We start from the raw sequence: 15,643 nt of genomic DNA, 5'->3' as shown, positions 1-15,643 counted from the left end.
AAGAGTTAGTTTATTGTTTACATTATAACTATGTTATAGAAAGTAGGAATTTTTATTGACTGTCTTATATTTATATTTTCAGAGCAATTAAAGAAGGGATAAAAATAAAATGCAAGTTACAATAAAAGAACCGAAGAATTATGTCATTAACAATTATCGTGTATATGTGAAACTTTGAAAGTCAATAAAAAGTACCTAATTATATAACCATCGTAATTTTCTTTTTATCAAGAACAAAATCACTCGCCTTCATCTGTGCTTTCATGTTAAAGAAGTAATAAAACTTTAATCGTAAATCTCTCAAAAACTAACTAAAGACCCGAAGGAGTTGCACTCTCCTTGTAAGTTAAAATTTTTTCAATACAAAAATTTGAAGTTGGCAACACTGATTACACATCATAACGTGACGTTGACATCTAATGCTTCGTATGTATAAAACGTACGTTACCCGATCAGTTCATTGGCAATTCTTTTTGCATGGTTTGTAATTAAATTTTGACATAATCTATATATTTTAAAATAATTTAAATATTTGTATATAGTTTATTACCATGATGAGATTATATCAAACAATTTGTTGAAATTCTATGTACATATTGCTTCAAAATTTAAACTAATACAACTGTGTAAATAAAGCTTATGTTTACACGTTTCAATATTTTATCAAAGTTTTTAAATGTAGTAAAATATTAAACTAAAACAATGACAAATATTACATAAAGATTGAAAATTATACACAATCGAAATACCATTTGCTTGTTTAATTTGTAGTTTATATTAATATTTCATGACACTTGTTTTACAGATCTATTATAATCTTTGTCATAAAAGTAGCTTAATCAACCGCCAAAATTGAGAATAAAATGCGAAGAACTCATACAAGTAGGTTAACCAATGGTGAAAGTTCAAAGTGAAATGTAATTGATGTAATTGATGTAATGTTAATTTTTTTTATGATAGATTATGCTTATGAACCATTGCCAACCACAAGCCATGGGGGCTTGGAAGATGAAAATGAAAGAATGACAGAACATTTAAAAGATAAAATTCATGCTTTGAAATCCTTGTCGATTGACATTGGAAATGAAGTACAATATCAAGATAAAATGCTTCGTGACATGGTAAACTACACATCAATATGTATTTTTAAAGATCTATTGAATGTAAGGTATACATAGAAACATATAAAAAAAACTTTTTATTATTAGGATGAAGATTTTGAAAGAACAAGTGGTTCATTAACAGGTTCAGTTGCACGTGTATTACGTTTATCCAAAGGAAGTCATTCTTATTACATTTTATATTTATTGTTATTTTCCATAGTTGTCTTTTTCATATTATGGGTAACATTGAAATTTTTTTAACAGAAACATTTTAATATCAAAGAAGTATTTAAAGGGAAGGATTATATCTATAAAGTGTTTTATTGCATATGTATGTATAATAATTTCAAAGTATAATATTCAATATTTGTGTATAAAAGATAACAATATTTTAAACCTATTTTATATATAATTTTTTATATATTTAAATGTAAATAAATTAAGTGTAAATAAGTTAATCTATCTTATTGAAGTGTAAATAAATTAATCTATCTGTAAGACTTGCATATGTACAGATATATATATTTATATACATCTAATGTATATAAATATATTTTAATTAATGTTAAATAATTGTACATCCTTGAAACACTTATAGTTGTAATGTTCGTAAGTTGGCGACAATGATCAACACTGTATATAGTAACCTATGTCATCGAACGATTGGGAGTTCACGTGTAAAGTAGTTACACATGGTGTGAAGTATTAATTCTGTATTTCAGTTAAATTAAAGAGTAAACCAAAATGAAACTCAAAAATTTACTTGTAAATCCTTTAAGTCGAGTTCGAAAAGAGAAAAGTGAAGAAGAATCGAATACTTTAGAAAACAAAACATTAGAGGTTAATTTACCATCAAGCAGCAATTTTAATCACATAAAATGCAAAATAGTTCGGCATCAAAAATGTCAGAAATTAATGAAAGAAAAAGCAAAAGCCAAAAAGGAAGCTAGGAAAAAGAGAATTCAAGAAGGTGGTCCAAAGCAAGTTCCACATACTATCGAAAGCTTAAGGGAGAAAGATGAAACTACTATCACTGGTGATCTTGATGATGAAGAGAATGAAGAGCTTAAAACTGATTTCGAACATGACGAATTTGCTGCCTATTATAGGCATGCATATGAGCCTAAAGTTTTAATTACCTATTGTGACAACCCAACCAGAAAAACTAGAATTTTTGGTAGAGAACTAACAAGGATAATACCAAATTCTATTTCTTTATATAGAAATCGTTCTAGTGTAATGAAAATGGTTAAAAGTGCAACTGCAAGAAACTTTACTGATATTATAGTTATTAATGAGGATCAATGCAAACCCAGTATCCTTTATGTACATTTATAATAATCAAATAACTTCAAGAGAATTTTGTATTATTTACATTTATTGTTTTCCTTATGAACCTTCTCAGATGGTATGTTAATTATTCATCTACCTGATGGACCAACAGCATTATTTAAACTTAGCAATGTTAAGATAACACCAGAATTAAAACGTAGTCATAAAGAAATTTCTGGACATAGACCAGAAGTTATTTTAAATAATTTTACTACCCGCTTGGGTTATACAATTGGTAGAATGTTGGGAGCACTGTTTCATTATGAACCTGAATTTCAAGGCAGAAGAGTCGTAACATTCCATAATCAAAGAGATTATATATTCTTCAGACATCATAGGTAAAATTCAATGTTTATTATAATAGAATGCTTAACAAAAACAAAATAACATAAATAACATTACAGATATCAGTTTGACATTAAAAGAAGTAAACCAAAACTGAGAGAATTAGGACCCAGATTTACCTTAAGATTGAAATCATTGCAGCATGGAACATTTGACAGTCAACATGGAGAATATGAATGGCTTATACAAGGAAGAAGACATGATATGGAAACTAGTAGAAGAAAATTCTTCTTATAAAGTTTATCATTTGATATAAATTAATTTAAAGATCGTGTTTCAAATAAATAATAAACTTTTTATAGGAAACATATCAAATTTTCTTTTATTAAACTCTTACAATGTGTTAATTTGTAACAAAGATATTAAATTTTATTTTATAACATAAATTATCACGAGCTATAGCTCATTTAGTTTTGCATATTCTTTGTTTAAAAATTTTAGGTTTAAATTCATTATAAAATACCTCTGTACGTTTTAAAACATAAACTGCAGCTTGAAGACCACCTATATTTACACCTAAAGTTTTTGTTACACTAAACAAATTTCCAGCTGTTTGTAAGGCCTATAAAGAAGAAAAAATAACAAGTACAATTTAAAAAATAATTTGTTTCAAGAATTTTAATGATATACCATGGCTAAGCTGCGTCTGTCATAAGTTAATAGAACTACGCGACCCGTAAATTTCATAATTCGTCCTAATTCTATTAAACATTGCTTATAAAGTATTCTGTTGTCCATCATTCGTCCGCTTCTTTTTCCAAATGGCTATAAGAATTATTTGACAAAGTTAATAAACATAATAATGTACAATAAGAATATAACTGAATGTTCAATTACCATATCAGTAACAGCAATATCAATAAAAGAATCTTTAAATGGTAAATGTGATACACTCCAATGTAATACATCAATTTTACATTTATCAGAAGATGTATCAACATTACATTTTGTTCTAAGTACAGCTTTTGGATGATTGTCTCCACCGATAATATAAGATTGAGGATATGCTAAAGTTGCCTAAAATTCGTAATGTTAGTACTTCTTAATGCAATATATTTATACTATATTAAAGCATTAAAACTATAGTAAAAGTGTTGTTATTACCTCAATTGGAATAGAACCACTACCACACATTGGATCAATTATTATATCCCCTGGATTAGGATGAGCTAATCTTAATAAATTATAACATATAGTTGCTCTAAGGGTAGTAGGTCCAAAACACGTAATATTCCTATGATGTTTAGATTCAGGTGTAACACGTAAACATGTTACCAATTCATCTATTCATAGTATAATATATATTATTGTTTATAATATATTAATTATATATGAATTTATATATCACTTACTTTCAATTAATTTACAAAATATTTCTAAATAATATGCAGATAAATCTACAAGCCAAAGATATTTATCTTGTAATTCTCCTCCAATAGCTCTGGCAACATCAGCTGATTCAAATATATGTTTGCCAGTCCTTTCACATGTTACTCTGTATTTTAATACTTCATCTTCTTTGGCATCGGATGGATCTTGACCCCTTTTCTTTCCCTTAGATGCAGTATTTGAGAAAATTGTGTTACAAAGTTTACGATCCTTTTCTGCTAAATTATATTCATCAGGAGTTGGATATATTTTCCCTTGAAAACCAGTAACATGTTTCCAAGCATTTAAAGTCTTTTCTAATTTCATATCATTATACACAGCATCTTTAAATAATTGTAAATCAGCTTCTTTATTATCTCCTAAGAATTCAAATCTTCTAATATCTGCTACAATAAATACATTATCTACAGATCTTAGCTCCTGTATCTAAAATTATAATAAAAAATAAGATGATTTTATTAATTTTGTATACAGCAATTCTATACTATATTTTTATTTCACTCAAATATTCTTAAATTTATGTAGAAACATAATATATTAAGGAACAATAAAAAATATTAACAAAAGATAATAGTACTTGTGCAAATTGATTCCAGCGTATATTAAAATAGATTTTCCCGCGCTCTTTAATAATTTTAATATTTTTGTCTAACTTTTCTTTACACTCATCTACTGCTTGCCACTCGAATCCTAAAATTATGTCATTTTATAGGTTACACTAAAGAGCCAAGTGTTTTCTAATTAATGATGAACAATTAGTTACCTGTATCAACAGTCGTTGCAATCATAAAAACATTATCATTCGTTAATGATTCTATAAAAAGCGTTTGTAAACTTAATTCGTTGTCTATATTCATGTCAGATTTTATATTTTACATGTAAATTATTTTGTGTCTAGATGAGCACGTGATGATACACGTGCTATTATCAAACTAGCACTATGCGTCAAACCAATCAATTAAATTACATTTAATTATAAATTTATATTATCAAAGTAAAATTAAATTAAATTATTACATTTTATTTATTTTTTATATTAACTTATTTAAATTTTTACTTCATTAAAATTTAAGTATAAAATATGATATCATCATAGCATTTACAACTATTTAAAACTATTAGAACATTAAGAAATTTCAAGAATACGAAAATATGCATACAATTTTAATCCATGAGTGAAAGGTAGCAAAAATCGCGCGGTTACGAAGTTCATTTTTGTGCAAAATAAAGAACACCTCTTTGAAACTCATGAGCTCCTGATACAAGATGTCAATTTTGTTGAACAGTTTACAAAATTTCTAACTTTTGCGAAATGTAACAACAAATGTTTATCAAATATATTGCATAGAATGAAAACCAGCATATATTGCAAAATGAATGACATTCTAAATAATTATAGTAGTGTCGTAAATTTATATGCAGAATACATCTGTGTGTGGAATACGTGTATTTTATCGAACCGCCGACAGACGAAAGAACGTTTATCAATATAACATTTTCTCAAGCTTTAATTTATTAATTTATTAATAATTATAGTAGAAATGTGTTGATATAATTAAAATAAATAAAATTTCCTACAATTAGCTTTTATATTTATTTTTATTGTCTATTACATTGTATTGTTTGTAATTATTACTTCAAATAGAACATATTTTTACGTCGTAAGTAACTAGTGTTTAATAATAAAAAATAATTATTAACAATTTTACACGTTTTAGTCATTTCTTTAAATTGTATAAAAGATAATGATTAAAAAGTTGTTAAAATCATTATTAAAAAAATTATTTGAAAACAAATCTAAAAATTATTTGATATCTGAATGTAAGTACTTTTATCAATGTACGATATATTGATAAAATATAAATACGTCAATTGGCTTCATAACGCTGTGATAACTTTTTATTGACAAGAAGTGAAGTTTAAATAATCGACTGTATCAAATTAACGTTTAAAAAGAATCAAATATAGTTGAAAATCGCATACATATAATATAGATCAAAATACTGAACTATTGAGTGATCGATTGTAGTATATATGGCAGTACATTTCCTTCAAAGACGTGAAGAGTATCATAGGAAAATCACTTTGTAAACTCAGTTGTTGGATTTAACGATCCCTCCAGGATTCCAATGAATATTCATGAAAATCAGTTTACGTGAGTTGACATTCGCAGTTATCCTCAATTTAATTCGCTGTATGGATAGCCTACGAAGTCAGTTTCTGTACTTTACGAGTGATCCTCCTATTCACGCGACATCGAATCTGACAAGTTGTTCTAACTTGTATTGTAAATAGCGATGTAACCTCGAAACGTGCAACCTATAGATAGTATAATGAAAAGTTCTTAATTATATTTAGTTAGTATATCGGTCATGAAATTTGTTTTAATTTGTAATTAAAATCTAAATCAGAAGCTTTTATCATATCGTGTATGAGGTTAGTTCTCACCTAATTCACGTTTAAATCTCATTACATTAATACGTACGTTTCGTTCTCATAAATGATAACGGGCTCTAATTTCGAGCCACAGCTAATTACTTAATTATGTTGAATAAAATTACCATTCAAAGTAACATCGTAATATTGAAGTAACGTTATATTCTCGAACTTTTTCGATGTATTTACCGATTAATGTAAACATTCGTATTACTAATATGTGATTCTCGTATCATTTCTTTTCAGATATACATAGATCCTTTGATTGCATTTATTTTGTAACACTGATGTAACTAATAATTCGAATATCATATGCTATTGGTAAGTAACTATCGTTTATATAATTCGTATGTGTTTCGAACAATTACTAACCTGGTCTCTAACCTGTTCTCTAACTTGATCGTAAAATTTCAGAGAAAATTGAATCGACGCTCATTCTGTTCAATGAAGTTTCGAGTTATTAAATAAAGGGCATCGTTCATCCGGAATATACATGGGAGCGCTCGTTGATCTGGACGCACGCAGGTAAATATGTAATTTCCTGTTATTCATAGACAATCGTCTGGTATCCTGGATTAAAACCGATCATTAGGTGGTTGCAGGCTAAAGGGGGAGGTTTCCATCGTGAAAGGTGGAAACTCGTGGAGGCGTCTGCATCCCAAGCCCGGGTCATTTCAGGTCGAAAGTTCGTCGGGCCATACGTCTCTCTATACATAGAAGCGACTCACCTCCTCCCCCTTGATACTTCCACCCTTTCTCTCTTTCTCGCGCATCCTGTCCCGCGGACTGACAGCTGAAGCCAGAAGTGACTGAAATATTCATCGGCATAAGGCGAACGAGGCGCGACTGAACGTCGATCTGTCAACCTCTTTGACTATATAAATATGGACTGCCATCGAGCTTCTGCGCGTTATATAGATTTATAGCAGAGAAAAAAATGTTTTCAACATTTTTCGATCGTTGTCGAAAATATAGCACGTTAATTTTAGTACGATCCTGCGGAACTTTAAATTGGGACGAATACCGCCAGAAGTCGTATTTGTATATCGAAAATTATTGAAAAGCTTTTTCAATATTGTTTCATTATTTATGTAAGTAATTTCTTTGTAATTACAAATATTTTCAGTTGCCAATTTGAATATAGCATTAGAAATTCATATCGTTAAATATCACGAATTTTTATAATATTTTTTAATCATAATAAATGCTATGTTAGGAGATAATAGTTCATGTAAAGTCGAATAAAATATATGTTATAAAGATTTAAGATACGATAGCGTATTTCGAGATATGAAGCTTTGTGTTTCAGAATATGTCTGTCAGAGTATTATCAAGGGATTACTCTTCCATGGGATCCGGAGGACGACAGATCATCAGGATTGCCGAGGAATTTAAAGAGACAGTGACTTTGCATCGCGAAAGTCATAAAAATATGACTGTTTAATACCTACATACACGGTTCCGTTAAATATATACTACACATCTTCTCTAAAATAGCAGTTCATTTCCCCATTTCACTTAAATTGATTAACATTTGAATAGAATTAAAAATCAGTTAAAATATCACTTTTATTCTTAATTACTTAAACGTCCGGTCACACATACTCACGTTCCACTTTCTCGACTGTATTTTCTAAACTCGTTTCTTTATTTTAGGAACGATGGAAGAGCTTCCACAATTAACAAATCCGATGACGAAATCCAATGGCTCAATCATGTCCCAATATTCACTGTAAGATCTCTATCGTTATTTCATTTATCAGTGACCGACACGGAAAACGCAAATGCCTTTTCACGCGAGTTATTCTCGACTATAATGCATCCACACGTTGCAAGGGGGAAGCGAAGTGCTCTATATGCGACTTCGATGCTTGTTTGTCGTCCACGCACGACAACCAGGGGGATGGCTAACTAGACGGCGAATTAAGCCGGCACTCCGAAACGCTTTTAAAATTTAAATAATGCATCGTTGCCCGACCCGTCTCTCCCGCGGAAGCGGAATTTCTCATTGTCCGCGTTCCTTCACCTGTCGACCCTCGTTGCCTTGACTTTTTGGCAGTTTTTGAGAAATGCTCGGACGTCGCAACCTGTTACCATCGACGGGCTGGCCAAACATCATGGGCTTCCGTACCTCCACCGGCAGACGGAAACGGAGGTGGCTGACAAGGATGTGGTATGGAAGAAGAAAGTTCTCGCGGAGTCGAGCACAGAAATATCGCGTGCTCCCCGTAGATATAAAAACCGGATTTCCAGCCGGGCCATCTTCGGTAATTAACGTTGAATCTTTTATGAATTTTATCGGGTTGCTCCCCTCGCGTGTCGATCGCATATCCGTTTCGCCAGGGGAAAATCAGATAAACGATATCGATGGACGTTATATTTAAATAACGGTGCTTGACGGAATTGTAGGTACGTCGAGGTGTATCAAGGATGGAAATCTGAGAAATCGAACTATCAGAAAGATGCTTAGGAAACGTGGAGGATGTTGAAGAAGGAATAGAATTGCTGAAGAATTATTTGTAGATATTCAAGATGGTAAACCTAGGAATGGGATAAAATAAATTTTTGTTCATGCTGTTTCGAAAATGAGAATAACATAGGATGAAGGAAATTGTTAGAGTACTGCAAAAATTTCAGATATAACGATAATATTAGATATGTATCCTTGGAAGCGTATCATAAACACGAAGATTCAACGGAAATTCGATGTATGAAAATATTGTTTAGATATTTATCGAGATCTAGTATTTGTTTTTTAGATATTGTATCGCAGATATTGCATTTATCGCTATTTCATAGATTAATGTTGAATTAATTGTGCGTAAATATCTTTCATGTTATTAACGAATGTTATCGAGATTTCAGATTTCAATCGCACGCGCCATTCGTGAATATGGATTTCATATTGTTACGAGATTGTAACAAATAAATATTTTAAAAACGAGCGTTACGGATTTATGAAGCGAAAAATAAACACGGTAATTAATTCTGCAAATGTTTTGAAAACAAAAATATGTAAAGTTTCGAAAAAGTGTGCAAAAAACACGTAAAATTTCAAGTAACAAATACGTAGATATACGAGATGAACGATCGTTTATTATCAAGTGTACGATACATGTCAGTGACGGTACAATTAACCGTAAGTATCGGTCAATCGATCGTTCAAGTAACAATTAGTCGGCGATTTCAGAAGTCAAGTGTGCAATTATAATTTCAAAGGAATAATTTAATTCGTTTGAGAGGGGTTGGTCGAGTATCGTGGATGAAATTGAATAAAGTGCAGCATCATGAAAGACGGTCTTTCTTTTGGTTATTTTTATTCGAACGAAGATCTACAGGCAACAGCATCAATTTGTTTTCAACGTAAATACCTCGGTATTAAATCAATTCCTTTCGTGGAGCTTTCTGCGTTTTAATCAACATCGTATTCAAAGGCTTTCTAAAACGAATATTTACAACAAAAACTATGAAAGAGAAGGATGATATTGGTTTCAGTATCGTATAATATTTTTAGAAGAAATTGCAGCCGCTTTCATATCATGGTAATAAGGATAACCTATATTAATAGTAACAGAAGAATGTACACAAACAGTGGCAATGCTAATAGTACAATAGCATATAATAGTCAAACTATTATTACAATTCTTATTGCTTACATGACTATTCTTAATTTATATCTTCCAACGAAAGAAATATTATTACTGTAATTACACCGCAATTTGTAATCTACGAACGGAAGAAATAAAATCCGAAATTGTGTTGTCTCTTGAAGTAACAGGTGTTATCGGCAACAGGCACAACAGTTGAGGCTCTGCTCTTTCGTGATTATGATTATTGCTCGAAAGCCAGTATCATAATCAAGGCTTTCTGAGCAACAATCAAAAGCATAAAGAGCGTTTACGATGGATTTCCAGAGGGCAATGACTTCTGTTTAAGCTGTAACATAGAAAAAATGTTGCTTGAAATATTCCGCTGATTTGTCGAAGTGCGAAAAGATATTTAAATTTATATTGAAAATTGAAATAGTAACAATGAAACGAAGGCATGTAATGGAGATTTAATATGAGACTGGGATGAATCGTAAAAGCTTGTAATGGAAGATGTCGAAACTACCTTGCGCGCTCGTCAATCTTCTTGGAAACATGATGGAGATGAACGGCCTGGCGGGGCTATCACATCATAATTTTATTATACTCAGAGTATCGAACACATGTTGGTACAGCAACGCAAACCGACAGCTTCTTCCTGTCCTGATCATTGACGTGAAAAAGAAACAGTAATTTGAAACATTTTTAATCGACAACTACTTTTTTTTAGTTAGCTTCCTTAATAAATTTTAATACAGGAATTTTTTAATTATATAAATTCGTCATAGATATTATAAGTAATAGTGTAATCTTTGCGACTAAAATTGAAATATTTCAAGCGATGCCTTCTTTACCGACTGTGTTGCTATTTTGAATTTCGTGGCGCGAATTTGAATATCGGGTATATCATAAAGACTATGACATAGTTATGATTTAAATTATAACTTACTACGAGATTCAATTGTTACTACTATCGATGTTTAAATCTACTTCTACAACAATCACGTCTACCTCCATCCCATGGAAAATAATTCTCGATAACAACAAAGCGAAGACTAAATCTACTGTCACTATTTTTATAATGATCTACGACACCACATCTTCATACCAATTCACAGGCTACTAATAAAAAATCCAAGTCACTATAATTTATAAGTCAAAAACTCAAGATTAAACAGCAAGCAAATGATCAAACGATCCTCTATAGCGTAAACCAAAATGTACTACTAGATAATGAACAACACATCACAAGTTGGAACTACAAATCGGAAGGTTTACCAAGGTCCAGCTGATGGTAAAGCAAGAGGTGTGCCTCGTGACTGGAAGAACCGGAAGCGGAAGCTTTGGACCACGACCGCCGGAGTCCCGGAGTCGAATGACGTAACTTCGAAACCGACGGAAGGGTTGCAGGTGCAAAAGGGGTAGGGGTTGCTGGCCGTGGCCAGTGGTGGGGGCGCGTTCCGCTGCTGCGCACTAGAAATCCAGTCGGCGGCGGGGAGGGGAGGCAGTCGTTCAAAATCGCGACGAGCCGTCCCATGCTCAACGTCCATTAGATATTCTCGATCTTTGTAATTTGACAATTAGCCGACGGCAGAGGTGGAGCGCTGTCAGTCAAACGGTTTGATGCAGCGACGGGGTCGATGCACCGGAGGATGATTTATTTTATTAATTAGGCAACAGCGTCGCTTCCACGGATATCTGCCAACCGGAGACAGATCCAGGCACATCCTTGCAATTCCGGATACGTCAGGAGCATTGATTCCATTATCCTCTGTGACCCCAACGAGCTTACATCCTGCGAGCATCGGAGAGCGTCGAATATTTCTATTTCGATCGTTATCTTTCTTTCTCTTTTTGTTAAAGAGGTAAGAGAAACTGCGCGTGTTTTTAAAACTGTTTTAAAATAAATACGTGGCGATATATCTTCGTTTTTAATGCATGCCGAAATTAAAAGTCGTAGAAGCGCAAATATTAATAAGTCATTTTATTTATTTGCAGATGTTTATGAGTAATTAAAAAATGCAATTTAGAAGATTTATACGCACGGATGTTTACTCTGGACGTTTATTCGATGCTTCCACGCTTTGAACAGTCGGAATTTTGTTAGCTTTCACCATCATAAAATAACAATGGCTTCAAAGGCGCCCTTTGTACAAGGTTATGAAGTTCATTGTACTTACGATAATTAGTAACAAAAATACTCATTTTTGTCGATGTTACTGGCAGGAATATAGCAAGCTTTCCAGCTACCATAACTCATTTTCGTAATCAGATCGGCTGGAAACGTAGATACGATTACATTATGCAGAGTCTTCGAGGTGAATGCCGTCAAAGAGATTAAGTTCGTTACGTGGAAGTTCGTGTTAAAATTTCAAGCTACCGAATTCAGTCTGGGAAAATAATTTTCGAAAATAGAAGAACGAATCTTACCGTCAGTTCGAGTTACGTATTGTTAGAAATGATTTCGCTGGAAAACAGACATTTTCTACGGAGAACGTAGAAACGGGAGAGATAAAATCACGTGAAAGAAAACAATAATTATTATAATTTCATGTCGTAGGAAATTGCCGATAACATCTGTCAATAAGTTGCAAGCAAGTACAGACTTTGTATACCGGAAGATTACACGTCTCCTGTGGCAACAAGAAAATACTGAGTCACAGTTAAGTACCTGTGATTCAAAGAGAAACAGTCAAATCTCGCATTCAATGCATACTTCAAAAACCTAGAAATACACGTATTTCGCAAATAATCCTCAATTATTTACATACTGTGTAAGTATTCACTTTCCAATATTTACAAATACCCTGTGAGCATATAATCCGCAACCACTGATTTTAAAAGAACTTACATCGAAATTGAAACAACACTGCACACTCCAAATACCTCAGCAACATTTGCAACCGATCACAAGTAAAGGATCCAAATTACGCGACATCTATTCCACCATTACTAATCCAAATTAGTCTCACCTTCTAGCCAAAATATTCAAACCACATCGCACACAGCGCACCCTTATCACTTTGCTATTCCTCGAATCAACCAAACCTTCGTCTAATCTCTTCCAATCTTTGCAGGTCATTAAGAACCATCGACCTGTTGACCAGAGTAATCTATAAACCGATGGCAAATGCATCACTGGTGATCGTTCGTTGCACGTTATCGTCATGTTGGAGCAGCGAAACGTGTAAATCCTAGCAGACACGCGTGACACATGATCTTTATATAGCATTGTTCTAGGAGGAAAAGAGAAGAGGAGGATACGATCCGGGGGAAGGTGCATTGCCCTCGAATCCAGGGCCACCGGTTGGTCCAGGATCGTCGGCTCGGAGGGAATCGGCCTAGCCTGAACGGGTTAGAGGCTCGATTGTGATACAAGGTCACCCGACGCGGAGCATGAGTAATCCAGCCAGCGTGGTCAACGACATGTTATGCAACACGGCTGTGATAATCCTTTGGTGTCGGTTCTCCGCGTCTCCTCTTCCTTTCTCTTCGTCCCAGACATCCTCCACACGCTTCACGATCGTCGGGACACGCCAGCTCGGATGAACTCGGATGCTGCGACCGGTAAGAATGGCGAACAAACCTTGGTATTGCTCGCTTAAAAGGGTTCCAGATTATTTTCGTGTGGACAATGGAGAGAGAAGCGGAGGAATATTGATCTGTTCGAGGGTGATATTTTTAAGTTCTCCTTGGGAAGGGGAGATGACTAATTTATATAGAAACACGGAGATTTGTCTCTTCTCGGCAACTATTTTTCTTCCTTAAAATAAACAGGCTCTAAAGGTCCATGGGACAAGGTCACATTTCATCCTATACATTTTTTCCATCCAAAGGTGATTCTTCTTACATTCTTCTTTTTATACTTCAAGAATATTGATTAATACCGCGACTTACATAATGTATCTATAACTCCTTCAATTTTCTTAAATATAATATAAGCTAAGCATCGATCTACGTTAAGTCACATTGTTATTAAAATTTAGAAAATTTTGAAAAGTGGAATCAGTCAGTTTGACCTGCGAACGACTCACATAATCTATCATTTCTATCTGATGAAAAGTTAATATAAGTTTCAGCAAAAACAGCTGTTTGGCCCCAATAACTGTGAAGGTAACGAATCTGGCACTCATCGTTTCAACTGGTTCGGTGGTTCCCGTGTCAGGAACAGAGGAACCTTCCTGCGTCACGCGTTTAACGATTCATCGGCCCGGTCGCGGTTAGGTGAAACTGCGAAATAAAGTAAGTTCCAGTTTTTCCCCAGTGGATCAGCTCCTTCCACTTTTTAGACACGTAATCCGATGTGTGTCGTGCTTTTAGCCTTGTCCCCGCGTTGGAACACGAGTTTTTTACCCTCGAAAATCCCGCCCATCGACTACGTACGCTGAGAAACGAGCACGTGCTGGCTCTACTCGAGGAAGAGAGTTCTCGAGAGGTGAATGAGAGAAAAAAAGGAAGATGGAGAGGCAAAGGGATAGAAGGAGAGGAGAGAAGGAGGGTAATATTCACGAGCCGCTCCAGGCAAATCTGTTCCATCGAAAAGCATCGACGACGATTGGAAGGCTGATAGAATCGGGATCCTTGAACAAATACCTCAAGTTTCGAGTGAATTCGACGTCAAACCGTACTTAATAGAATCGAAAACGTTCTTCCCCGCTGTGCTCGCTCCTCGCACATCGTTCCGCTCCGAAAACCTATCGCTACGTGCTATCTCGAGTTTCAATCTGTAATTTCGTTTCTTAAAGATACGCCGGAACCTCGGAAATTATACGCTTTAAACGGAGGGAAAAAAGTTGTTTGATACGCCGGTGGAAAGTGCTTATATCTTGCGGCCAAGGTTAGTTTGGAACTCGAGTGAGGCCGGGAAAATATGCGCGGAGCGTACGGAATGCGAAGCTTGTCGATCTCTTTCTAATTTGCAGACTCGAATTTGATTGTTCGAATTTGGCAGTGATTTAGCCAGCCACTGTCAAAGGTGTTTAAAGATTCGAAACTTCCACGAGCCAACGCCTTGCGGACGTTCGGAATAATTACTTCGATCCCCATTTCACCACTTATCCACTACATCAAGCCGCTCCATCGTCGAATGGAACATCCCCCGTCCGGCTGAATAAAACACGATTCAAAATCACCGTGAAGCCCATCCACTGGCAGTGATTTCACTGCCTCGCGTCTTCTCCTTTTTCATCGAGTTAGCGCGCGGTACGATTGTGAATAGGCGGCTGACAGTGACAGATTTGTTCTCTTCTCTAAGCAGCTCAGAAGACAGCCGGCCGTGGAGGAACGGAGACAGACGGTCGCTAGTTGCCCACAGTTCCATCATTATCGAATGCCCTTAATTGCTGGCAGCCAGGTTGCTACGTCGCTGGATCGCAACCTACGGCAATAGCGACAGCGGAGAAAGGTACGAGCCCAGGTGGAAGAGGTGGGGTACAAAGAGGAGGAACGTCG

At 34.3% G+C, this 15,643-nt stretch overlaps 3 protein-coding genes across 3 annotated transcripts; 2 read left to right on the top strand and 1 right to left on the bottom strand.

Moving 5' to 3' along the window:
• Nucleotides 1-408: 408 nt before the first annotated feature.
• Bet1 (blocked early in transport 1) lies at nucleotides 409-1,364 on the top strand. The gene is made up of 4 exons (XM_017904264.1): nucleotides 409-480; nucleotides 806-882; nucleotides 961-1,121; nucleotides 1,209-1,364. Exons 2-4 carry the CDS (start codon nucleotides 864-866, stop codon nucleotides 1,362-1,364), a joined length of 336 nt encoding a protein of 111 aa, XP_017759753.1. The 5' UTR covers nucleotides 409-480; nucleotides 806-863.
• A 398-nt stretch (nucleotides 1,365-1,762) lies between these two features.
• Nucleotides 1,763-3,017, top strand: LOC108550518 (probable ribosome production factor 1). The gene is made up of 3 exons (XM_017904256.1): nucleotides 1,763-2,418; nucleotides 2,509-2,773; nucleotides 2,840-3,017. Exons 1-3 carry the CDS (start codon nucleotides 1,848-1,850, stop codon nucleotides 3,015-3,017), a joined length of 1,014 nt encoding a protein of 337 aa, XP_017759745.1. The 5' UTR covers nucleotides 1,763-1,847.
• A 356-nt stretch (nucleotides 3,018-3,373) lies between these two features.
• Nucleotides 3,374-5,074, bottom strand: LOC108550523 (THUMP domain-containing protein 3). Its single transcript, XM_017904262.1, has 6 exons — nucleotides 4,933-5,074; nucleotides 4,747-4,859; nucleotides 4,133-4,595; nucleotides 3,885-4,063; nucleotides 3,618-3,797; nucleotides 3,374-3,545 (listed from the first exon to the last, which is right to left on the bottom strand). The coding sequence occupies exons 1-6, from the start codon at nucleotides 5,024-5,026 to the stop codon at nucleotides 3,399-3,401; spliced, it is 1,176 nt and encodes a 391-aa protein (XP_017759751.1). The 5' UTR covers nucleotides 5,027-5,074; the 3' UTR covers nucleotides 3,374-3,398.
• Between the last annotated feature and the right edge of the window lie 10,569 nt (nucleotides 5,075-15,643).

The sequence above is a fragment of the Eufriesea mexicana genome, unplaced genomic scaffold (assembly GCF_001483705.2).
Source record: "Eufriesea mexicana isolate 0111107269 unplaced genomic scaffold, ASM148370v2 scaffold2792, whole genome shotgun sequence".
In the NCBI taxonomy this organism is placed as follows: Eukaryota; Metazoa; Arthropoda; class Insecta; order Hymenoptera; family Apidae; genus Eufriesea; species Eufriesea mexicana.
This window is presented reverse-complemented; position numbering and strand designations above follow the sequence as displayed.